Raw genomic sequence first — 25,342 nt, forward strand, 5'->3', positions numbered from 1 at the left:
AGCTCTATAAGCTTTAATTTGATATAGGGGTTTAGGTATCTACATCTTAAACCGGACGCGCTACATCGCTTGGACGTGAGACACCCCTGAAGGTATACGGTAACCTTAATTAATGCTCACAAATAGCCAAAATTAGAATAAAGAAACCAGAATTCGAAAACGAAATATTCTTGTTTGTGGGATTTTAGTCTTTTTTTTTTTGTATTTTTTCCGTTTGGCGTTTTCTTAAAGATATTAAAGTGTGCTAATATTTTTTTTTCCTCCATCTAATATTGAAAAGCTGCTAATCAAACTCCGCAATAAACAAATTTGAATTGAATTTAGAATTAGATCTTAAAGGTATATCTTCCTGTCACAAATGCGTAAACTTATGTTAATTATCAAGGCTCTAATTAGACTTAGATGCCAGAGTTTGGATAAAGCTTTTTGTAAATGTGTCTCCAAATGACGAAAATTCTTTTCTAACCCAGCGGTCGCAGCCCCAAACCTTTGATGTTTATATGGCCAGCGACATTCAGGCTACTTGATAGATTTACCACAAGTCGACCTCATGAATTTCAGGGTAGAATATGTTAGTCCGCGAAGCGGCCGAGCGAGTAACGAAGTCGCGAGAGGTACTGAATAAACAAGACGAAGGACTTTTCAGAAAGTCTAGCTACTTGACCTTTATGGAAATGTTTTGGGGGAGATCGGGAAAAGCGTAGGGGTTGGTCTGTGTGGGTATCTTTGTGTTAAAGATTACTTGATGAAAAAAATTAAGGTGCAAGTATAAATACGGGAAAAATAAACTAATGCCTGTACAGCACACGATAAAAGCCGCAGGTGCAAACGTAACATAACATATAATAATAAAAAAATATAACAAAGAAATAGGCGCGACACAAAAGAAAAGACTTGTGCAGCTTGACATGTTTTTCAGGAGAGCCAATCAAGACAACAGGATTCTTAATTTACGTCTTAATAGAAGGCGTGTAAAGGAAGGTCGCGATGTAAAGAGGGCGTCACTTCCCAGTCAGGGTCTCTCATTCAGCTTGTGTCATTTTGGAGCTACTAACCAAAGAAGCGGTGTTGCTGTCTTGTGATGGATTTCTTACGTTCTAAGGCAAGATCTGCGTGGGTCACAGTTATGAAATGTGTTGGGAGAGAAGATCAAGCACAACCAAGAGGTAAGTGGTTATTAGCTAAGCCGGCCGAATCCACTTGTACCTCACCGGAAATCAACAGTCTGTTGCAATGCATCAAGAGTTCAGTCGCTTGACCGCAAATTTGAGTTTTGCTCACGCAAACAAGCAGTCTTGTCAGACGCTCAAAATGCATGGACTAAAGGAGGATTTTAAAGAGTATTTTATTTGTTTCGCCAGGATGAAAATTAACTTAGATGTAAAATCAACCGCGCTGCTACGGATTTTAAGAATCAGCACCATTTTTCTGTCCGCGTGCTCATTTCCTGATCATATTTGGACCAAATCGCGTTCACGACTTGTACACAACAAATGTTTAATTTGTAAAACGGCAAACTTGATAGGCCAAAATTTAATATTGTTTTTAATTACTGCCTTTTTATTCTTTGACGTTGAAGTAAAACCGGTCGGAGAACTCAAAATTAAGGTGCGTAGTCTCAACTGAACGGCAGCAAACCTCAAAATATCCCAACAAACCACTCTCAGAAAATAATGTTTAAATTAAAATTGTTGCATCACTCTTGCGGGAAAATAACTTAAGTGTTGCACCACTCTTAGAAAATAATTTAACTGTTGTATCTTTTGAGAAATACAATATTTGCAGTTACTGTAGACATTCCAAGCAGACCTTCCATGTGTTAACTTCAACGTTCATAACATTTCTGTCTTTCATTCACACATTAATTAACATTGTAGACGTCTTCTTTAATATCAAGATCACGTTAGAATAGTACGTAAAAGCCCTTGATAAACTAGAAACTAAGCTGATAAATGTTTGATACGTATAAATATACCTCAAATACCATAGTCGTAGTTAGGACCAAATGTATATCATGTATTCTTGTTCATGAAAAAGAAACAAACGAGTAGTAACCCAGCAACATAGTGAAGTGGAAAGAATTAAAACCTCAGCACTTTTGGAAATGTTAATTCTTGTTTTGACTAGTTAAAAAATAGACGGCGCGCGTGTGCCGGGATACTTTTGACAGCTGTGGTTAATTAAAAAGAATACCAAATCAAATTTATATTATACTTTCGATGGAAAGCAAAGCGGTGTTTTGTTTACAATTCACCGTAAAAGGTGCTCTTTGTGATCTCTTTTCACTGAGCTTTATCTTCGTAAACGATAAACACGCGGGTGATAATTGAGCCCGGCCAAAAGTTCTGTAGCTTGGCAACCCAATAACAAAATATTTCAGCCAAAATTGGCTATTAATTTCCTTGCAATAATATTTACGTATTTAAAAAACGTTTCATCGGAGACAAATTCGATACCTATGGCCGGCGTACTCTGTTCACTCTGGTGCTTTCATCAGTTCATTCAGTTCAGTGCTTATTGTTTAGCCTGGCAAGCATCGGCGAACAAAACTGTTGTTCGTCATCTATCGCACAATGTCCAGGATACAGTCATCCATATTTTGCCAATTGTCTCGTGATCCAGATGGTTGAAAAACGAACTGCGGTCACCTGCGCCTGTACAGCACGCTACAAAAAAAGTGCCACGTAATATACGTCTGCGCGCGTGACGGGTGTTTGAGGAGTACAGGTGCAGAGAGCCAATAAGATACCGTCAGGATTCTTAATGTAGTCTATAATAAGTCACTCTTAATGTAGAATGTGTGTAAGAGGGCGTCATCTCACACTGTCATTACGCAGCTACTAACTAAAGAAGCAGTGTTACTGTCTTGTGATAGATTTCTTAGTTTCTAAGGCAAGATCTGTCTAGACCACAGTTACAAAATGTGCTGGGCGAGAACAACAATTAATGCAAGGTAGGGCGAAATCTACGCATGAACTTCACGCCAAGACATTAATCAATTCAACGTATGGAAGAATTCAGTCGCTTGGCAAATTTGAGTTTTGTTCATTCAAATAAGTGGTCTTGCCAGACTTTTAAAATGTGTGAGCTTTATTTGTATCACCAGGATAAAAACTGGCCCCAATGTAAAATCTTTTGCACTGCTACAGATTTTAAAAATCAGCACTGAGTTTTGTCCGCGCGCTCATTTCCTGATCATGTTCGGACCAAATCGCGCCAACAACTTGTACACGAAAACCTTTGTCGTAAAAGGTCAAACTTGATAAGCCAGAATTGCTTTTATTACTGGCTTTTTATCCTGTGTGTTACATTGAAGTAAAACAGTCACAAATTGTGATAGTGGACAACTAGATTAATGAGGCCGGGAGTCATAAAAACAGCAGATGAACCTGCCAGTGCGAAGAAATAAAGTAAGTTTTCTGGGATCGAGGAGCTTCACTAGGGACAATTAACTCTCTCATTTAAAATGTCACTGACGGAACTTCAATTGGTGAAAAGTTGAAGGTTAATCAATACAGAACATGTTTTGTAACACTACAGATTCGCGCTGAACCGCGGGCGCTGGGCACACCTTTACGGTTTGCAGCCAGGGCTGTTTGCACATTTACTAGAAAGAAAATAATAAAATCATCCATTTTACTTGCTGTGGAAAACTTTTTCTAGCATTTCAAAAGGTTTTAAAATAGACAACTTTTCGTGTGGAGTTGAAACAAAAAGAAAAATTAAGTTCCCTTGAATCTAACAACTTCCATGCTCCCTGATTTGTTTCGCGGAAGACATGATTTTGACAATACGGAAATGAAACAAAGTTGAGTACACTTCCATTGTCAGTAGGTCGAGCAACTAAAAAGCATTGAATAGAACAAAGAGCACATGAAGAGACTGACGTTAAGTTAACATTATTCAGCGAGTATCGCAATTCTTCCTTTCAACTGGTAGAAATAGTGCTAACAAAGGAGAAACGCCTTCCAACTTCACAGTCCGCCCTTTGATTTGAAGGTGTTCAGAAAATTCGGAGTTTCTTCGGCGACCCTTGAGTTTCTAAAACAGCATAATAAACCACAAGGAAAATCGCTATGAAAGACAACATTTGCAACACGCACAACTTATGGAGTTCATTTTCTTACACCCTGAGCTCTTTTGAAAGGCTGTCTGCTTGAATCGCTGTTGGTTGCTTAGTAGTTTTAACATAAAACGATCTGTACAGGATTTTTCAAAGTTAGGCAAATCAAGATCTTACCAAACAAAACTGCGAGAGCTCTGATTTATTTACCACCAAAAGCATAAAACAGCTAATTAAAAGAACTTATGAAGTGACCATCATGTTGAAAGGTGCATGCAAGAGCTAAAAAAGTGTAGTAACTAAGTAATTTTAAACAATATCCATTGAATATAATTTTAAAGAAAATCTAGTTTCTTTGTCTTATTTGTGGCAGATTAGTTAAGCACCTTTTCAACTTCGAGTGATGAAAAATAAATATAAGCACGCTTTCAAAATCTTTTGAAACGCAAATAGACTGTTGTGAATTAATTTCGCATCGCGAAGGAACTTCGCAATCTTGTTCTTTTATCCCAACAAATCATCGGTGTATTCAATTGTTTGCGTAATTTCCTCTACAATTTTATCTTCTGGGACAGCGAGCTCAGTCTTCTGATTCTGTAGCGAGAGGTCGTTCTATTCTGCTGCAGAGTCCTTCGAACAACGTCAAGTCTTCAAGCGCCTCCAAGTTAAGCGAATACAACTCTTTTTCTTCATTTACTGCCTTTAGTGCTCCTGTGCAGTGTCCACGATATAAAACGCAAAAAACCGTGATATCTCAAAAACAAAGTTATTTTGATTGATGCATTTCCTGTTTTTCTAATTCTGATGTTGGATATTCTTCAAATCACTCCGCAAACTAAGACTAAGTGATTGCTATGAGCCTCAGCCTGCAGAACAGGCGGATTAGCGGGCCAGAGAGCTGTATCGCGTTTCGCTCTCTGCCCCGCTAATCCGCCTGTTTTGCAGGTTATGAACCTAAGCCGATTATACCGATTAGTAATAAAAAAACCCGTGTATGTCAAAAACTAAGTTATTTTGATTGACGCAGTCCAAAAAAGAGCTTACAGACTGTAACGGGTTGTAGCAAAGAAAAAAAAAAAAAATGACAGGTGTGACAGGTGTTTTGTGAGCAGTTTCAAACGTAAAAAGCGAAAGGCAAGTAGAACCAGGGAGGTACGATTTATGAAGAAGACGTCTCTTCTCACTGCGGCATTTTTGCAAGTACTAAGTAAAGAGGCGGTATTACTGTCTTGTGATGGATTTCTTATGCTCCAAGGCGAGATCTATGTGGGTCGCAGTTTTGAAGTGTGTTGGGCGAGAACCTCAGGCACAGTCAGGAGGTAAGCAGTTATCTGAGCTAAGCCGGAATCTACGCGTACTGCACGTCATGGTGGAAACCACTTGCAATGTGTCGAACAGTTCTTTGACAAATTTGTGATAAGTAGTAGCATGGGCTATGCAAATTATTTTGGAATGAAAATTAATGTTGGCCCCCGTATAAAATCTAGTGCAGTGTCAACAAATTTTTATAAATCGCGCACTCACATTCTAGACAGATTTGGACCCGATCGCGCTGACGTCAGAAAAAAAAAAATTGCCCTAAAACACCAACAGCCGCTTGCGTGTACATCAAGATCACCTTAGAATGGTGCATTAAATTTCTTGACAGGCTAGAAACTGAAGCTCAAAGAGATTTTAATTCCTTTCAGTAAGATAGTCATAGAGATGAGCATGAAAAGAATTACAGACTATAAACGCACAGAAAACCGAGAAGTGAAGAAAAACTAAGTGGAAGAGTTGAAACCCTGACATTTTAGTCAGTACAAACACAAAATACATACAAACTATTGTCTTTAATAATTAAATAAATGCGATTGCTTTTTATTGCATTATTTTCCTGGTTTTCACTACGACATAAGCACAAGCATAAACATAACGGTAGAGAGGACTCCCAGAACGAAATCATAAGCACAAGCAAACGGAAGTGCGGACGAGCATGTAACAGGGAAAAATTTGACAGCAAGGGGGTTTCATCCTCGTCGGCACAGTCATAACGTGAACTTCCGGCATGAGAGTAAAACAAGGGTGATACCTATGTAAGTCAAAGTATGCGGTTTGATGAAACCTGAAACAATTTAAACAATCTTAACGTATTTTGCTGACAGTGAGGTCAGACGTCATAATGTTCCGACTAAATTAAACATTATTTGTCCAAAAATTACCGTGCAAACTGGTGAAACGATCAAACATTTGCTCTTCGCGCGAAATGTTGAAAAAAAAAAAAAAAATCTTTGAACTAAGGGGCACTAAACAATTAGACAATGACACGATGCCAGTAGATGATTTCAATCTTTTGCCGACGAGATAAATGGACAGATATAGACGAGGGTTCAAATGAGCAGCTTCATCAATGACATTTATTTGAAAAGCGCTTTATTCATTTTAGATAGAGCGGTTTTCTATTGAGTGTCGAAAGCGATCAGGAAATTACTTTGGTTTTGGTTTTACTATGGTTCGAGCCGATTAGCTGAGTAGTCTAATTGGTAAGAAATTGGTTTGGTTTTGGTTTTACTACACTCCGGATTGAAAACCGCTCTAAATTTATCTTGCTCTATCATTTACATTGCATTTCACATTGGGGCTACAGCTCTTTGAACTTTTATGTTTGATAAGCTTGTCTTGCTCTATCATTTACATGGCATTCCTCACATATTGGGGCACGCGTTTCGTAACTAACCGAATGCTGATCTTTGTTTTAGGGTTCATCAACTCACCCTACAATTACAACCGGCTGATAGACGAGAATCAAGACGGCGTGCCTGGGACCTTGGATCATGCTACGGATTCTCGCGTGAGCAGTATGTGTTACACCGCTAAAAATACAACAAAAATAATGTAGTAACCCCCCCCAGTTTCAAGTATCTGGGGGATCACATGATTTCGAGTGCAATTTGAAATAAATAAGCTCGAGAAAATTTTTAAATGTTGTCAGGTCCTACTGAGAATTGCTCAAACCCGTAGAGGGTGCAACTTATATTCTTTTATAAGTGCTTATTTATTTCAAATTACACGAGAATGATGATGTGATTACTTGTTAATATAAACTATTTTTAGTCTTCGCCATACAGTCGAACCTCCCGTATGCGCTTACGGAAGGTGGTCGCTCACCAGAGCTTAGCCCTTATTGGGTCAAACTTTTTCCTCACTAGCACATTGTAACTGCACAGACCTACCCTATGTCTTAACTGTTTTATCCACATGAAAGGTCAATTTCGAAAAAAAAATCGGGTGCTTCGCATTGAGAAATTTACCTCTCCTTTACCTCCCTGGAATGCGATGTCACAACACCTTATTATCCAATTTTCGCTCTATTATCTGTCTCGGGGATCATCGGCAAATTTTCAGGTGATCTGACTTGATCGGAAATCCTCATTAAACTCGTGATCGTGACTCAAAGAATACGCAACCTTGCAAAATGTAGTACTTTCTTAAAAGCTGTCATTATCCTTTCAGATACAGAACAACGATTTTGCGACGAACTCAACTGGCATCTGAATAGGAGGCTAGGCACTTAGGTTTTGCTGGTTTCACGCGATTTCGGCCTTTTACAGATGTACCGTTGGTTTGGTTTTGCAAAATCTTTTCACGTAAATCTCAAATTCGGAAGATAATACCCTCCAAAGAGTTAGAGCTTTGGAGCCTTTCTAGATGTTGGCATGTCAGTGATCCCATAACTCAAGTTCTTTCCACCGTGTTCTTCCAATTCACCTTACAATTACGATGTGTCATAAGTGAGCGATACTGATAACAATAGCGATACCCAACACCTACCGCAGACTCTTAGTTGCTCAGATATTTTTGTACCCTGCAAGCAGAGTCGCTTCGATTTTGGTAGATACGTTGGAAAAGAGTTATCTACAGTTACTTGGGAAAGATCGAGGCGACTCTGCTCGCAGGGTGATATTTTTGCGGCCCTCGTTAACGACTTTTCGGTGTTTAAGGTGATATTTTTATGAGCCTAGCCTTTTAATAACACTACGAGTTTGTTAATTTAAATCATTTTAAAAACAGATCCAATTCAATGCACCACTGAAGACGAGTTTGCCAGAGAAATCGTTACTGGGCATAAGAAGACCTACTTAGGCGCTGAAATGAAGTTAATACTGAAGGTGAACGTGGAAGTGGTTCCTGACCGTGATTAAAAGTAACCGGCGCAACATGAAGAAAGCTCAACTCATCGACGGCTGATTTAAGTTAAATAAGATTACATGTACTTATTAAATTAAATCTATTTTCCCCTGGAGGAATTCTAAGCAAAACTATGATGTAAAATTGGTAAAAAAGAAAAAAAGAAAAAAAAATTAAAATTAATTAAATAAATAAATAAATAAACAAAATAAAATAAAAGATAAATACTTAGATAAATTAGTAAACGACATTAAAACTATCAATGCCAAAACAGCTTTTAAGTATTCTTGTTCAGTGCAAAAGAAAAAATTGAAAAGAAGCTTCAAAGTGACTTCACCTTGCTTTACACCTTGTAACAACAACCCTGTTTGCTCTGTCACGTGATCGACCTCCCATCCTGCCAAAGTACTAGACGCTGGTAATAATGTTATAATTCTATTGAAGGAAAGCAAACTCCTGGCAATGTTCGAAGGAAAATTTGAGATGTTTCGGCAAGACTTATATCATCTTACAGATAGAAAAACAGATAGAAAAACTAAACTGAAGATGGGATAAGTTATGCCGAAACATGTCTGTAGAAGCTGTCTTGGTATTTTTTACGTTCTATTTTATTTGGAACGAATGTACCAGAAACGGATTGGGGAAGACAAGACTTGGCATATTTTGAAGCCTTCACGAAAATCCAGAATGTCAGCCACTAGAGAAACGTTCTTTCTAGAAAAGCCCACTGACTGACCCTGGGTCTCGAGGATGTGAGAAAACGGAACAAATTATCTGCCAAACTAGTGCTGCCATAATCAGCGACGAAGGCGACAACAACAACAACAAACCAAGCAACCGAACAAAATGTGACGACTTAAAAAAACAATCGACATTGCTGGAGTAATCCGCAGGTGCGGTGGTTTAAAGGTTTTCCTCTCAACCACTCAACGATTGAAACTGTTAAATCTAAATAATATAATAATAATAACGACAGCACTCTTTGAGCCATATTCTTTTGTCTTACAAACACGACAAACCTGTTTGTTTGCTCGCTAACAGACATTTTAATGTTATAATTTTATCTGATATTGCTAATCCGCTAGCGATTTGATTAATGTAATTGAATCATCCATCATCATTGTAACAAGCTAACATTTCTTATAGTTCCAAACTTAAGGAGGATTAGTGATGCCGTTTTTCCGTCCATAAGTCATTTTCTTGTGCAAACAAAACACATGGACAGCTTTCACAGAGAAGTTAGGACTTTCTCTCCAGAACCCCTTGGGAATAAAGGAACTGTAAGGATGGTTTCTGATAAAGAATGATCCTGGAGAGTCACTTGTTAGTTGTCTCTTTCTGCCGTAGGGAAAAACTATTTTGTCAGTTAGAATTCTGCGCCATTTGTCTGTTACTAGGTAACCTCAATAGCACCCTCAAACAAAGTTTTCTCCTATTCATCCCTGAGAGTTGTAAAGTGGCCGATCACTCTTATCACGATGGAAACAATAAATGGCAAACTGACGAGGAGCTAACAGCCCCATAATGTTCAAAGCCGTCGGAAACTGGAAACTAGCTTGCCGAAAGAGGACTGTCAAACATCCAGACTGAGGAAGTTTGTGAGTGATGGTCACGAGGTTGAGCCAGCACTACTGCAAGTCAGCAGATGTGATCTGTACTGTTTGTTTAGTCCTGTCATCCAAAACTTGAGAACGATTTCATCCTCTGATTTGGCACCAAGAATTTTTAGAAGTCTGCAACGATCAATAGCAAGTATTAAAGCACATTTGAAACGTTTATCGCAATACATGTATGATACTATCGTAAATAAAAAAAAAAAAAAAAAAAAAATGGAAGAAAAGGATCCTTAACAAGTGAAGTTTATTTCAGTTTTATTTTAACGGTTCTACCTGCATTACAATAAGATTCAATGTAATATGAGAATATTTTCGGCACAACCCATTTATATTTCCTAACTGAAATATAGTTTTGTACCTTTTATATATCTATATCTTGATCTGGAAATACACTTACTTTTCTTTATCTTCACTGGTACTGTTACCTGACCGGGCAAACTTGAAAACCACTTTAACTTTGCTATAGAGAAAACGGGAAAACAAAAAAAAAAAGAAAAGATTAGTTGATGGCGACACCGCAAAGACCACAAAGAGAATCTGCATCGATGCTTAAGGTAAGAAGAATGTATATGGAAATTAAACAACGAAAAAAATACCCTTCCCTTAATGGCGAGTTTCCGTATTAAGAGGGACTTCGTGAAACGGGGGTCGATCGTAAACAATGAATGGTCCTTCAGATCAAAATGCTGATTAGTACACGAAGATTCTAGGAACAAGACTGCCGTACTCAATTACACATCTTTCTCCTAAACGTATGAAAAGTCGTTCTTATTTTCCTTACGAGGACCCGCGGAAAGATGTCAGTACAGAGCCTGAACATCTAAGGCCTTTAAATAATGTTCTGAGCACAAAAGAAAAAAACGACAATCTAACAAACGGGCGAAATCTTACTCCATCCACTCCTCCTTGAGACAAATCAGCAGTTGATCAAACACTGCATCAGAGAGACTGTCGTTATCCAGGGCTTCTTCTACTTTTTGCAGAATGGTAGGGTCTGGAACGAGTTCACTCGAAGTTAGTTCACAATAAGCGCTAGATACTAGGAATCACTTTGGTAGGATGGCAAAGGGCTATAACAGCAAGTACAGCGAAAAGTTTAAACCCCGGAATATCAGCACTACCTAGCAGTTATTGCTGGGTGTTGCTTATAAATAACGGCTGGGGGGAAACCTTGTTAAAACGTAAACATTACCTTTAACAACTGCATCATACCTGTAGTATTCTCTTTTCCACACACAACAAACCCATACCCTGGGAAATCGTGTTCGTCATCTCTAATAAACAGGATGAATAGGTTAGAAACAGTTGTTCTGAGAAGCGAGCCACCAAGGGGCGCGAACAGAAAAAGTATGAATGGTGCATATTTTAAATACGCATAAAACCGCAAACCGTTTCATAACACCTCACAAAAAGTTGGCAAACAAAATTGCAAACTTAGATCGAAAGGATGGCATATAATTAACAATTATTCACCGAAGTGGAGGTAAATATCCATCACTTTCACCGACACTGGGGCGAATAATTGTTTTAGTATATACCACACAAGCTGAATAATTAGCGGACCAAAACGTTATTTTATGTGACAAGCGGCCGGAAATTTTAAAATCTCTCGCGCCGGCTGCTTGGAGGTGAATAGTACTTGCTAATCGCCTCCGAGTTAACCAATCAGAGCGCCCGAAAAGTACTATTCACTTGTGTGATATATACTAAGCTTGGATATTTTTATATCGTTTTCTGTTTACTTCGGATTTAGAACACGCAGAAAAAAGGAGAAATAAAAGTTCTAAGCCACTAACCTTGATTGGTCGGCAACAGGGCCTTCAGGGACCTGGAAGGAACACAGATATCACCCAGTAAAAAATAGGACTCGTCACAAAGAATAACAATACGAAATCTCGGGCAAACTTTGATATCTTTTGCGGCCTGCCCTCCTCACACGGGTTTAAGGTGGCTAAACACAGTTTTTGATACCTGTGTTCATTCACCTTTTTCTCTAAAACCCTCGATCTCTCGGTCGCCGAAAATGGTAGCAAGCAAGTTAACAACACAAACTTTGATTTTTTGATGGCTAAGCTGACGTATGTGCCGTTGCCATGGCAACATGAATAAATATAAACAGGCCTTTAAAATTGGTTTTGTTTATTTGTAGAAAATCTAGTCATTAGATTTTCTTTATAATTTGCATGCAACAAGCTTGTAACGACTCTGACAAGTTAACACCATTTTGCTAATAATTTAACAGAGAGATCTTTAATTATCCCTTGTTGAAGGTTCACTGGAATATCTAGAATTTCCTTTGTTAAAGTTCAGTTATTTTCAATACTCCAGTTACTTATTTCCTAAAGTATTTTCGTGCCAAATTTCGTGAAATTCTATTGAGTGGTTTTCGTGAAATAGGCGTATTTCCGAGAGTGCAATTTTCATTCAATCGCAATTTTTTGACTTACCACGCATGCACTGCATTTAACTGGGTTCTTTCGGTAGCAAAGAAAAAGCTGAGAACTGCTGGCTTCTTTGCATCATTACCTTGTCTAACATATCTTTGTAATAAAAGACTAAAGCCATCAATACACTGCGTTCAATTATAGAGAAAAATAGCACAGATAGTGCGGGTGTTCAGTAAATAAAATGATCGCTCTATTGACGGCATGTTTGTGTTTTGCAATCCTTGTGCGCGCGCCGAATTGCATCAGCAAAAGCGCGCGCGAAAACTGTGTTCGGCCACCTTAACAGAGATTCAGCTGTTATACCTCTCAATAGATGGAATGTAGGTTTGCTCCCCGTCTAATTGATACAATTATCTTCCACAAGCCTATTTTATTTCAAACGCCTGGACACTAATTCAAACGTGTGTGGAATCTTGACACCGAACGTTGAATATGCCGCGGGCAAAGTCTAAATCCCTCGGGTTCCAGAATCTCGAATAAGTGGTACAGTGTGTATGATTTGTATAATATCACGGTGCTTATCACATTCAAAAGGTTAACCATATGTATTTCGCTGTCAATACTCACATGTCCTCGAGGGGAAATGATATCAAGTAGAACAAAGAGGTCAGATGACAACACATGAGGCGGAATCTCAACTCCTGGAGCAAGACCAAGGAAATTACATTGCCACGAATCCTAATAGAGATTCACAGAAGAAAAGAAAAGGCGGATTATTAATGTCGCAGAAACTATTAAAACAAAATGTTAAAAACTGGATCACTGATAACGAATTCAAGAAGTTCCATTGGCTTAGCCATCATGGGTTATGAGCCATTATACCATGCTCTACAAATATAGTAAGCGAGCACGTAATTTTCTGGGGGCGTTTTTTAAAAAATTATTTGTGTTTTCTTTATTTTGGGGGTGTTTTTAATAAACCGATTATTCTACTCGCACTTGTTGGATATACAATGATTATAGCCAACTCATATCCAACGCGCGCTCGTGGAATAACTGTAAATATTCAGGACATCACAGGTTTGTAAGCAAACGTTGGCATTTAACTAAGTTACATTTACTGTATGACTGCGCTTTCAAACAACTTACAGAAGACTTCCCAACAAAACCAAAACTAAGTAAAAGCTTAGTTAACGATGCTACACGACTTCTCTATGGGCATTTTATCTTGGGACTGAAGGGACACACGACAGCACTTTTCAATGATCTATAGTAGATGAATGACTTGTGTATTACACCGGGACGAGGTTTTCTTCTCCAGCTTAAAACTTGAGTGTTGAATACTATACCTTGTACTTTGTACTGTATGGAATACACGAACAGCATCCACTTGGTATAAGAACCTATTAAAAAACAAACAAACAAAACAAACAAACAATCAGTAAATGAATCAGTGAGTTAGTAGGTTGTTCCGGTCCTTCAGTCAAAAAGGAAACAACAGTCAACAACAACAACAACAACAACAACAACAACAACAACAACAGCACCAAAACACCAACAACAAACAACAACGGCTAACACGAAACACAAACGAACGAATAAACAAGCGAACGAGCAAGCAGAGGGACAGATGGACTAAATGCTTGTTAGTCCAAAAATGCTTGATTTCAATACAACTTACCTTGAGGCAGTTCAGAACTGATTCAACAGTCTTTCGTTTCTCGCCTCGCACAATGACTTGGTTGCCTTGAATCACATGAAACGCTAACAAGTGAAAGTGCTGACTTCCTAAAACCTGCAAAACAATATGATAAGCGTGAATAGAACTACTGCACACCATCTTAGTTACACTGTTACATTATAGGGCATTGGCAAATCTCAGGATATAACGCGGGTATGCTGGACCAACGGATATCCCCCGGATATGGCAAACCTCTGGAGAATAGCTCGGATGTTGGGAATCCCCGCGAGTATAACTCTCACATAGCGAAAATCCGGACGCAGCAAACCTTGAGTTTAATTTCCCAGTAAAAACACGTTGAAACGGTGGTCGACGTAAACGTTCAGGTACAGAATGATGTTAACATGTGATAAACAAATACAACTCACCTTTAGAATGTGCCGGAGAGAGCTGAAAACTGGTCCACTCGTGTCCTCTTCTTAAAAAAAGTCATTAAAATAGCAGGATTGAAGAAGAAGAAGAAGCGAAAACAGTATAAGGGAAATATATAAACTATTGGAATTCCAGCCAGAGCAAAGGCATTAAAATGTAACATGTTTTAACCTGCATTACGGTGTAAACCGACTTCCACATCGACATTAGCTGGGTTATTATTTTAATAAATGAAGAAATGCACTGGAATTGATACTATAAAAAACATTTTTCTGTGTACCTTCAGGAGTGCCAGATTCCTTTTCCGTGTCAGTGTCTTCTGTAAAAAAACATTATTTAAAAGTTTAATGCTTACACATCGACATGCAAACAATGTAAGAAAATCTGTGTGAGTCTCCGCTTAGAACGTTTATTAAACACAAATAAAATAAAAATAAATAACTTCTTTATTGCGTTAAGCTTCTAGCCAGCCTGCAAGGCTTACTAGTGAAACACACACCAGATCGATTTGAAATTTGAAGGAGAGGGGGGAGGAGAAACGGAGAAACCACAGAAAAACCCTCAGAGCAAGGAGACGAGAACCAGCAACAAACTCTACACACATATGACACTGGGTTCAGAGCTCTCACCACGACGCCATCCCTGTCACCAAATATATAAACATGCTGTCTGAAGGACTGCAAAGCCCTAAAGTAAGTCTGAATGTAGTAAACATTTGAACTCTTATGTCCTTGGGATTTACTAATTGTAAGCCAATCATTCACGTATACCTAACATAACGTTCTTGGCAATTGAGAATGAAGCTAAGAAATTGCACACAATGTCAAAAACCTGTCACCATGGTAGAACTTACTGACATACCTTGATCATCATCTTCCTCCAGTTGAGCCTCTAGATCTGTCAGGAGTTCCTCCTGAAACACAAATGCTTCAGCATTTACAGACAATCTCGCAACAGTTTTCTGTTTCTCTCTCCCTCAGATCGTTATCTGACTTTATTATTGTTAAAATAAGCTTTTGGATTTCTGTTATCATTATGGTCATGTAAATAAAACTATTGTTGTTGCTGATGTGGATAGATCTGTACAAGAATTACTCTACTAGTCCTATGTACTTCACTGGGAAATGCCCTTTAACCCATTGACTCCCAGAACTTTTTGCCAAAAACGCATTTTTTGGAGATTTTGGAGATTTTCAGCTTGGATTTGGGCCAATTAAACTCCAATCTACTCAAAAAGGCACTTGCAACATGACAGCATGCCTTTCTTTCCACTAGCATCGTGTTTTAATTTTTTTCCCCTTTCCTTTTTCTCCTTTTGTTGCAGTGATTGACCTTCTACTTGGCTTGCTTCCAGTTCAAAAAACTCTGAGAAAGCATCATCGAGACACGCAATTTTTACCATCGAGTAGCCACGTGTAATCGAGAGAAGTTTTGCTCTGAGTTTTTCACTCAAATTTCTGAGTACTTTTGTGCATATTTCAGGCTCCACTGAACCGATCACTTTGGTCTGGGTATCATTGGAAAGATCTTTTCCTCTTGCAGAAGTTGAGCATAGATGATGCCAATAGGCCACGTTCGATATATCAATATTTTAACATGGCTCCGAGGCTTTCGGGTCAAGATTGTAAATTTTTTAAAGTTTCTTTTGTTTCCCAATTTCCAAAAGAGACTTGGATACAAAGAAAACCACACCAAATATAGACGTTTGTCCTGAAAGCCTCGGAGCCATGTTAGAATATTAATACTGTATATCGAACATGGCCTATTTTGATCAAAGGTGATGACGTCATAAGTGGAACAAAGGCCAGGGCTCGTCACGGCCAGTTACGGGCAGCACAGGAGTCAATGGGTTAACTATATTTGAGCAAGTTGTAACATGAGTTAAACTTGTACAATTAATTTCAATACAATTTTCTTTTTTTAATTCTTTTTACTCTGACAAATAAGTACTAGTTAGCAAAGAAAACTTATATTGCCTTGCTGGCTCATGTATATGGCAAAGGACACAGTTTGCAGATGTACATACAAGTATTACTCACCTTTGGTGGTCCCTCAAGAAGCTTTTCAGTTATTCTGTTTCCACATGCTTTCAGCATCCATGAAAACCGTTGGTGGAGAGTGGCAAACAGATCCTACATGTAAATCAATAATCATGTACCACTAAGAAATTAACAAATTAAAAAATAGGCTTGACTATGCTTCATTCTGTTATGGAGTACACAAGTACATCACAAGGCAAAGGCTTGAAAGAAGTAAAGGGTGCTGTGCCTTGAGTGTTCTCCTGGGAAAATGGTAACCAAAGCTTTTACACATCATACATGATGCATGTTATCCATTTTCAGCTTGTATTGTGTTGTCACCACATCAGATCCTGAGAATGTCCTACTCTTTATTGATACAGTATCCTGGGTTTTCAATACAAGAGGACAACAAGTGGATTTCTACCTTCTGTCAATACTGCTCTTCAAGTGCTTGAAAATACAAGGTAAATATATCTGATTATTATATGGCTGTGTCTGACAAGGACAGGGAACTACTGAATTCACGAACTTGATTGGCTGAAATCGATATTGACCACGGTCTAGATTTTCCCATCTAGACCGGCACCTAGACCGGTTTCATTTCGCATTGAAAAAGTAGCAAACTAATATACAAAAATGTTCACCGTTTTCCTTTATTTTCTTCTCAATCATTTACGGAAAAGCCGAAAAGCCTGATGACAAAAAAAAGTAATGAGGATGAGCAAATTTCGGCAGGTTTAAGTTAAGCTCATCTCCGTTTGCAAGCAAAATGTCAGCAAACCAGTTTCATTAAACGATTTAAGTTTTTCTTGTTTGCCATATAATAAACATCTTGTTATTAACCGAGCTAAGTCGGTCTGTATGGGAGAATCTTGACCTCCGTCGTGTGTAAAGACCTCACTGCGTTCAGTCTGTACTCATGACCTCGGTCAAGATTCTCCCATACAGACCTCCTGCTCAGTTAATATGAGCTAATTAAAGATCTACAGGTACATGTACTGAGCGCCCTGAGTATGTGTATCTTCACATGTTATGTGACAGTAATGTATGGTCAAACGTCTGCAGTGTAGCTGCGCTTACTTTGTCTCTGAGAAGGTCAGCAATTCCTCTGTAGGTTTTATTTCCACCTCGCTGTCTTCGAAAAATATCTAAACAATGAAATAAAAGTAATAATTTATAAATAAGCAGCAGAAGAAAGGAAAGGGCACTTTTTAGTGCTACAAAATTTCAAGGTATGGATCATAAAAAAACAGACATGTTCAAATGCAGCTCCTTATAACACATGTACTTACCATGGAAACTGCAATCAAAAATATTAAATGCATCTGTTGTACATAAATTATTTTATCTTGCCCCCTCCTACTTCCTACCCTTTTCAAAACTGAAGCAGGCATTATTGTATTTTGTAAAAATAATTATGTACAGTGTAGCTAGCATCATGGTGAAAAAATCCACGGACTAATGAAATAAATTACCAGGAGTGAGAAAGAGGCCATTAGCACTGGGCTGAATGTGTTGTCCTTTCTGTATACTTGCAGCATGCTCAGCATCATAAACACCAGTTGCCTGCAATGATCATAAGATACATTTTACAAAAGTGATGTACTTTTGCTAGTAAAAATATGTATAAAACGATACAATGTAAGCAAACCGTAAGTGTTGAACATTACGTGTTGTCTGCATTGAATACCCCAAGCAATAGTAGAGAAAATTTCAGTGTCACTTAGTAAATGAATGGAATTAATCAAATGTTGCTCTTACACATAACAAGGGCTTAAACAATGCTTTTGCACCAATTTGTAAATGTAATTTTATCGAAACTAACCTTGGCCTGCAGTTCATCTATTAATTCCCTGAAATGGCTGCAAACAACAATAAACAAACTGAGTAAATTCAAGATAATACAATGACTGTAAGTTAGAGGCTCCTGTTTGTGATACAGTTGCTGTTCTAAAAAAAGCCTTTCATAAATAATCTGATGTCAGTAGCCATCTTGATTACATAGTGAACATTTTTCAGCAGTACTTCAATCATTTTAGTACATTACATGCCACAACTAGACTGAGCAGGCTGTTTAGTCTGCCAATCAAATGCTAAAAATCACCACCACGATCATAGTCATCATCATCATCATCATAATAATAACAATAACTTTAATTAATACCTTCTAGAGCACTATTTACATTTACTGATCAACAGTGCTTTAATCCTACAGTAAAATTCAAATTTGTATGACTAATTACCTGTGCATATACATGTATTAATAAAATAGATACGACAAATTACAGTACTGTTCCTACATGTAGTTAGGAGTTTTGCATGGAAATGGGTGGAAACATTACATTGCAAAACAGTCTGCTATAAAAAACGCCACCACCGGAAATCTTCAATCCATGGTAGACTCAACTTATTTGCCACCTGATGTGGCCCGATGAAGTGAAAGCCAGGGGCTGACACTAATACGCTGGGAGAAGGGATACATGTCAGTGCAGTGTATGTCATGTGAAGAAAAAAGGTGACAGGCAACAGGACAAGAGAACAAACTATTTATGTGCATATGTAAATGAGTACCTCTAAGCTACAGTCTACCGAGCAATGTCAAACATTGTTTTAGAGCTAAGACACAATTACCATACCTTACTAAGAATGGCCAAGAGTTCACTAAATAAATGCGGTCCTTCATAACAGCAATTAAACTATACCTGGAAGGAAAACAGAGCATCTACATTGCAAAGGTTTTCAAGCCTTTCTATCACATGATCTGCTCTTAATGTTTACAGATGAGTGTGCATGAAAACACACACAGTCACACGCATATCAGCTACCTTGTATTAGAAAACAGTCCTCAGAAAATATGTGCACTGATTGGTTAAAAGTCGTGTTTCTATAACTCGATAGAAACACAGAACCAGTACGAGCTGTTGACGTAATGATGGTGCGAGCAAAGAGAATTTACATTTTGATAATCAAAGTTGACAAGACGCATGGCTGCGTGAATTCGGGCTCTCAATATCGCACATCTGGAGTTATCTTTAAGGGACTGCCATATTGCAATTGTCACTGTTGTCACCCAATTTCGTTATTGCTAGTCATGAATAATTGTACTTGTGTTTATTTTTGTCTGCTGAGTGTAATGAATGTTGTTATGGTTTCAACAAATACTTCTTCTCATGTTGTGCAACTTTATTTAATCTTACCCTCTTCATATGAAGCTTACAAACATTCTTTGTAACTCTTCTAACCTTCACATAATGACATAGCAAAGAGGACTTCGGTATGCTTAGACGGATACACTCATAAACAAATTCCTTCAGTCTCCTGCCCTTTCTTCTGGGACTTTTCAGAGTAGCTTTTGGTATTCTACTGGGTTCTCGATCATGTCTAAATACACGGTTGTGTTGATATGTAAACATAATATGAGATACATGTAGCTCATTTGATATAGCTGGTTTCGCTTGATATTTCTCGATAGAAGGTTCACTTGTAAAGGATCGCTCGTAAATTGATCTCTCGTAAAGTTCACAGACCGACCGATTCCCAAAACACTCCACACGTTTTAGTGTGGGTCTACTGCGAACGGTGTGTGACTTTGTATGTACATTGAGTGCAATAGCCATCGAATTTCTTTCGCTTTCATCAAGCGAGGAATTTTCCACTAAGGTGGCCGTTGCTTTAAACCATGCTCTCTAGGGTTCATTCTACGCATGCGCGTACGCTTCACTCATGCGCTGTAGTTGAACTGTGTTTTGTGACTGAATGCAAAAAAAAAAAAAAAAAAAAAAAAATGGAGCCGAATTTATACCTCGGAAAGCCCAAGTAACAAGTTGTTTTCCTTTTTCATCACGGTGTTTTCTAAAAGAAATAGAAAACGTGTTCTCAGTGTTTCTATCATTATAGAAACACTCGTCAAAGTTTGGGAGAACTCGAAAAAGCTGTGGAAACACTCACCTGCTGCTCGTCTTCCCACACCATTTCTCTTTCTCCCAAACTTCCACTCATGTTTCTAATACCTTGATAGAAACACAGTACATGTTTTCTGTCTTCACTGATGATCCCAAATAAATGCCCTTGCCCTCAAGCTTTGGCATTTTTCATGAGGCTAATTAGATGTTAAAGATCCAAAATCAAAATCAGATCATTTTGCAGGTGATTAAGCGATTTTGAGCTCCAAATTGTTTAGTTTTCCTATATGGAGAGAAGTCTAGTAGAAACACCACTTGATGGCTTTAAATTGGCACTACTTGAAACAGAGCTTGATAGAATTTGTGTTATTTTCTAGGTGGTGTGTCTGTAAAAAGCCTCAGGGTGCAGTAGAACTATTATTTTCACAGATGTTATCTTGTGTTTTGTAGGAGTAAATTTACTTTAGCTATGTTTCAGCAAAGTACTTGAAATTTTTGTCGAAAATTTGTCCAAAATGGAATAAAAAGTGCCCAAAAATAAATGGGCTGAAATATCAATGTCCAAAATTTTTCACAGGTGATGTACATAGCCCAACCTTAAACACCCATTAAGGCAAACATTTGGCATAAAGGGACCATGTACACTGTAAACTTTGTAAATGTTACAGTACATGTGCATATATCAAAGACAGCATGCTACATGTCATGTGTAGATCATGGTGTAACACATTGAGCAAAATAATTATACTCTACCTACAGGTATGAACATGCATACAAATGTAGCTGTATTTTACACTTATGCTGAACTCACCATCTCTGGAATCCTCTAGATTGAGTGTCCTTAAGGAAGAAGGTGTGAGTGAACACATAACCTGATGACTCCTCCCCAAAGAACATTGGACCTTCACGACCTGGACACACCTCACAACTCAAACTATGTCGATAACAAATAGTAAAAGTTAATATTTTTAAAGAGCAAGTGGAGTGTTTCTCTGTGCTATAATAATCAAGTTACAAACAAGTTTTGGCCTCAGTATTTGTTTTGTACTGTAAGGCATGCATATCAATGCACATGCACATGCATGCAAGCAGAAGTAAATTTGCAGAAAATTTGTGCAGGATGAACAATGAGGCTGACCAAGGCAAAATGTGTGCCCAAGCCAACCTTCCAGATCAACACCCCTGAGCGACTAGTACCCTCATTTACATTACGACAAATTGTACTTGTGCAGCATGTACTACTCTGTTGCACATTGGTGTAACCAGATGCAGGTTTGTCAACAGGTTCTGTGAACATTCGAAATCTGTCCCAAAAGAAAGTGGACTTGCCAGTGGCAAAACACTTCTCTTCCCCTGGTCACACAACAGATGGCAAGCTTGTGCCTGTGGTGGAAGCTTCATTGATGATGCAAAATGCTGTAGAATTGTCAAATGCCAAACTCTCCAATGTACAGCACTGACATTGACTTCAAGCTTCAATGTTTAACCAGCACATTAATAATTTGAATAAAATCACTTGTGTTCTGTCTAACAGCTATTCCTATTGATGAAGAGGCAGTAGTCTTGAAATGAACATGCATGGACCTTTCAACTGCATCAGTGCTAAAATAACACACAATTTTGAGCTGATGAATTTATTACAGTGGTGTTACTGAACACGGTTTCTAAGCATATAATTATTGCAAACTCTACACACAGTCTATAGTAATCAGTTGATGTGGCAATACAAAACTTGTGATCTCTTACCTTCTAACACATGCTTGCCTTACAACACTGTACAGCTCTGGCTGTTCTGGTGACCTGTTGCTATAGTAACTGATGTGAGCCTCATGATCAATACTGATATATCCTGCATGATTGTGGTCTAAAGACTTGCAAGCCTAAAAAAAGAAAATGGTCACTCAGAGTACTGAACTTTGAAACTACAAAGCCAGCAATACATTTCATGAATAAAGCAATACACATCATCATAAAAAGACAAATCAGCCTGTCTGTCTGTTAGTCCATCAGTCTGTCTATCCTGCTAGCAGTCAGTCAGTCAGTCAGTCTGTCTGTCCATCTGTCTCTCCTTCCATCCGTCCATCAGTCTGTCTGTCCATCAGTCAGTTAGTCAGTCAGTCAGTCAGTCCATCCATCAGTGCATCAACTGGCCTGTCAGTGTGTCAGTCCCTCTGTTCATCTGTCTGTCAGTCCATTAGTCAACCCAAGGCCAATAAAAATCTATCTGTCTACATGATTGTTTATTTAGTGGGAGGGAAGTGCAGGGTAAATTGTGTCAGCTACAAGTACAAGTTGCTTGCAATGTACATACATTTACTATTTTACAGTTGCAATCTTTCACATTAATTGTCTCAATCTCAAGTTCATGATGTTTATTCTTGACAGCCATACAGTTCTTTTAAAATCATTTCTGAGAATTTGGTGGTATGACAGCAAATGCCTGGTTGACAACATAGAAATTATCAGACCACAATAACGCAAAAACTGACATTCAAACTTGTGTTATAAGTAATATTAAGAAGGGTACTGTACACCTTTAGATTCATTTGTGCTGACCTCACATTGGCTTGGTCTAGTTGACGCCCATGATTGTCTTGATTCCTGTGCACTTTCAGAACCTGGGGTTTCTGATCCAAAGCGGGTAAAATTCCTACGAAATAAAATTATTACAGTGACACATTAGGTTATCTGATAATTAAGGAACATTGTTTACTCTTATGTTAGAATATATTTAATTGTAAAGAGTGAACTTTCATACTTTTTCTTGTCAGTGGATGTCATGTGAAATCAAACAGGCAAACTGATTGCCTGGTATGAAAAGCCAATATCGCATATGTTTGTACCTATATGACAGTGCATCAGCCAGTTGTCGGCCACCACCACCTGGTATCCATCACAGATTAAGACAGTATTACACAATTATACTTCACTATGATGCACATTGAAAATTTATATGAATTCAAGAAGGCAGATGAGAGATGTGAATGGTTCCATATACAACAGTCAACTGGAGTCATTTTCAAAGAACTGCACTACTTGTTGAGAATAAGAACAGACAGAAAAAAAAAAAAAAATAGCAACCTTTTAGGTTCTGTTATTTCTTGCATGTAGACACAGTATTGACCCACTATCAGAAATAATTATTACTATGAAATTCTTGGGTTTTTCACAGAAATACAGCAAAGGTGGATACATTACACTTTATCCAAACAGAGGCAAGTTCTAATGTTTTTGAGTGTACCATAATGGCATATAATGACCAGTTTATTACAATACAGTTTTCAGCCAATTACAAGTACACTTGTTGGATATACAACTTGACAATAAAGCTGCTAATGAGATTCAAACATATTTCTAGTGCATACTGTGTGAGTACATCATACCGTTTGATACACGCTCCGCACTCCAAAACAGAAGTGCAAGTTCCTTTGAGAGGATCATGGGCTTCACAGTGGAAAGCCTGAAGGTAGAGAAAGATGAGTACAAAGACATGAGAAGTGGAAAAATGCTTGCTATTACTTGTCTAATGTTCTTTATAATCACAACCTCTGATGAGCACATTTTGTTAGCATTAGGACAGTGTACATGTAGGTGCTACCAACATCGTATGATGTTCAAGGAAATGGGAGCAATAGACTTTTTTTCGACTGGGTGGTTTGTTGCCCCATTTCAGACCATGCGATGATATTCTTGAGAATTCTTTCTTTCAAATTTCCAAATAGTCTCGTGTATATGAATGAATATCTTTTAGGTGGATAAAAGAACAATTCTCTAGAGAATATCACGTGGTCTGTATTAGGAAAACAAACTGCCCAAGCGAAAAAGGTCTACATTGCAGAGTACCCAGCCATTTCATTTACATGTATCAGTGTGCTTTGAAGAACAAGGTATATGACAACAGCTGCTATTCTTTTTCAATGAGATGTAAATAAGTGGTCAGGTATTCTACAATTTGGCCAAGAATTGTTCACCTTAGCAGGGTACAGATTTCACCCAAAAGTGCTCGAAATTATCAAAATACAGTGAAATTATAAAAGGTTAGATCAGAAGGTTGAGATAAGTTAATGATCTCTGGTCAAATGCTGTGATATAACAGAAAAATTATTCCAAACTCGTTTCCAGCCCGACATTTTAAAACTTGTAAGCTTGTGTATGGACCTAATATGTAAGCTTACAGAAGATGTGATGTGGTACAACGTATGTAAGCTTGCATTTAAGCTTAACTTATATGGACAATATTTATCATAGTCGTTTTCAATAATTACCTGTGTGCAAAACAAGACACTAGGCCCGTGGAATTCACAGAAATGACACAAGGCAATAATTGCGTTCATCTTGAGGACGAGAAAAACAAGTTACTGCCTGTACAAGCTGTAAACTTCGCAACGTACTGACAGTGAAATGTCACGTCATCTGCACTTTTGACTAGGAGAGTGTTTGATGGTGGCAGCATCTACAATGAACTTGACGGAAGGCAACCGATTTCCTCTCTGTTTCCAATTATTCTTCTCTCCGACTGTTGACTTGAAAGTGCTAGTAGCGCTGAGTTTTACGCTGATTCATAACGCCATGACAGTCACATGACAAACAATTTTCCAAGCATCCAGGCCTTTTTTGGATTAGCCTCCGAACGCGGACTAGTCACACAGAGGAAAATTGTGTGATGAATCCAAAGAGTCCGGGGGGAGGGTACTACCTTAAATGGGCGATATCTACATCTACATTTACATCTAAATTTATTAAGTTGGTAAAATCATTAAGACATCGCACCAACTAAATTATAAAGTTGATTATAAAATATATACATAGGTTCAGGGTCATAAATAGGGTATCGATTTTGGCTATTTTGGTCAGAAATTTGGTATGGTTTTTGCACTCTGGTCTTGAAACTAAGTATGCTTTTCTAGAGCAAGCTACTTTTTCATTATTATCGATAAGACGATCAACAAAAGCCCTTCATAAATTATGTTTAGAGCAACTGTGCCAGTTACAACGGCCATAAATAGGGTATCAAATGTTTGGTCAGGTCATAAATAGGGTAGGGAAAATCGCTGATTTTGGTCGTAAATATAA

General features: G+C 38.1%; 2 protein-coding genes across 5 annotated transcripts; one reads left to right on the plus strand and one right to left on the minus strand.

The window, feature by feature from the left end:
- Positions 1-1,081: 1,081 nt before the first annotated feature.
- Positions 1,082-8,343, plus strand: LOC145487124 (uncharacterized). The gene is made up of 3 exons (XM_081466194.1): positions 1,082-1,166; positions 6,802-6,900; positions 8,114-8,343. Exons 1-3 carry the CDS (start codon positions 1,082-1,084, stop codon positions 8,242-8,244), a joined length of 315 nt encoding a protein of 104 aa, XP_081322320.1. The 3' UTR covers positions 8,245-8,343.
- A 203-nt stretch (positions 8,344-8,546) lies between these two features.
- On the minus strand, positions 8,547-25,329 carry LOC145465855 (folliculin-like). 4 transcript variants are annotated; one of them, XM_081449833.1, is made up of 21 exons: positions 24,535-25,329; positions 23,653-23,729; positions 22,826-22,919; positions 22,016-22,149; positions 21,081-21,203; positions 19,004-19,069; positions 18,193-18,229; positions 17,843-17,933; positions 17,448-17,515; positions 16,386-16,478; positions 15,208-15,259; positions 14,627-14,662; positions 14,343-14,389; positions 13,915-14,028; positions 13,583-13,636; positions 12,861-12,971; positions 11,643-11,674; positions 11,059-11,120; positions 10,738-10,840; positions 10,244-10,306; positions 8,547-9,963 (listed from the first exon to the last, which is right to left on the minus strand). In XM_081449833.1, the coding sequence occupies exons 1-21, from the start codon at positions 24,601-24,603 to the stop codon at positions 9,840-9,842; spliced, it is 1,650 nt and encodes a 549-aa protein (XP_081305959.1). In that variant the 5' UTR covers positions 24,604-25,329; the 3' UTR covers positions 8,547-9,839. The 4 variants fall into 4 exon arrangements, with proteins under 4 accessions (XP_081305959.1, XP_081305912.1, XP_081305838.1 ...); XM_081449786.1 differs by having other exon boundaries at positions 14,343-14,392; XM_081449712.1 differs by having other exon boundaries at positions 8,548-9,963; positions 14,627-14,665; positions 24,535-25,328.
- Between the last annotated feature and the right edge of the window lie 13 nt (positions 25,330-25,342).

This window comes from Orbicella franksi, chromosome 1 (genome assembly GCF_964199315.1).
Source record: "Orbicella franksi chromosome 1, jaOrbFran1.1, whole genome shotgun sequence".
NCBI classification, from domain to species: Eukaryota; Metazoa; Cnidaria; class Anthozoa; order Scleractinia; family Merulinidae; genus Orbicella; species Orbicella franksi.

What these genes read in the sequence shown, in the direction of transcription:
- LOC145487124 (XM_081466194.1), top strand. Translation starts at nt 1,082, where the DNA reads ATGGATTTCTTACGTTCTAAGGCAAGATCTGCGTGGGTCACAGTTATG. An exon ending in AGATCAAGCACAACCAAGAG is followed by an intron (nt 1,167 to 6,801) that starts GTAAGTGGTTAT and finishes TCTTTGTTTTAG; the next exon opens with GGTTCATCAACTCACCCTAC. An exon ending in TACGGATTCTCGCGTGAGCA is followed by an intron (nt 6,901 to 8,113) that starts GTATGTGTTACA and finishes TTTTAAAAACAG; the next exon opens with ATCCAATTCAATGCACCACT.
- LOC145465855 (XM_081449644.1), bottom strand. Translation starts at nt 24,603, where the DNA reads ATGAACGCAATTATTGCCTTGTGTCATTTCTGTGAATTCCACGGGCCT. An exon ending in CTAGACCAAGCCAATGTGAG is followed by an intron (nt 22,150 to 22,825) that starts GTCAGCACAAAT and finishes TTCTTTTTTTAG; the next exon opens with GCTTGCAAGTCTTTAGACCA. An exon ending in TAGATGAACTGCAGGCCAAG is followed by an intron (nt 17,934 to 18,192) that starts GTTAGTTTCGAT and finishes TGATCATTGCAG; the next exon opens with GCAACTGGTGTTTATGATGC.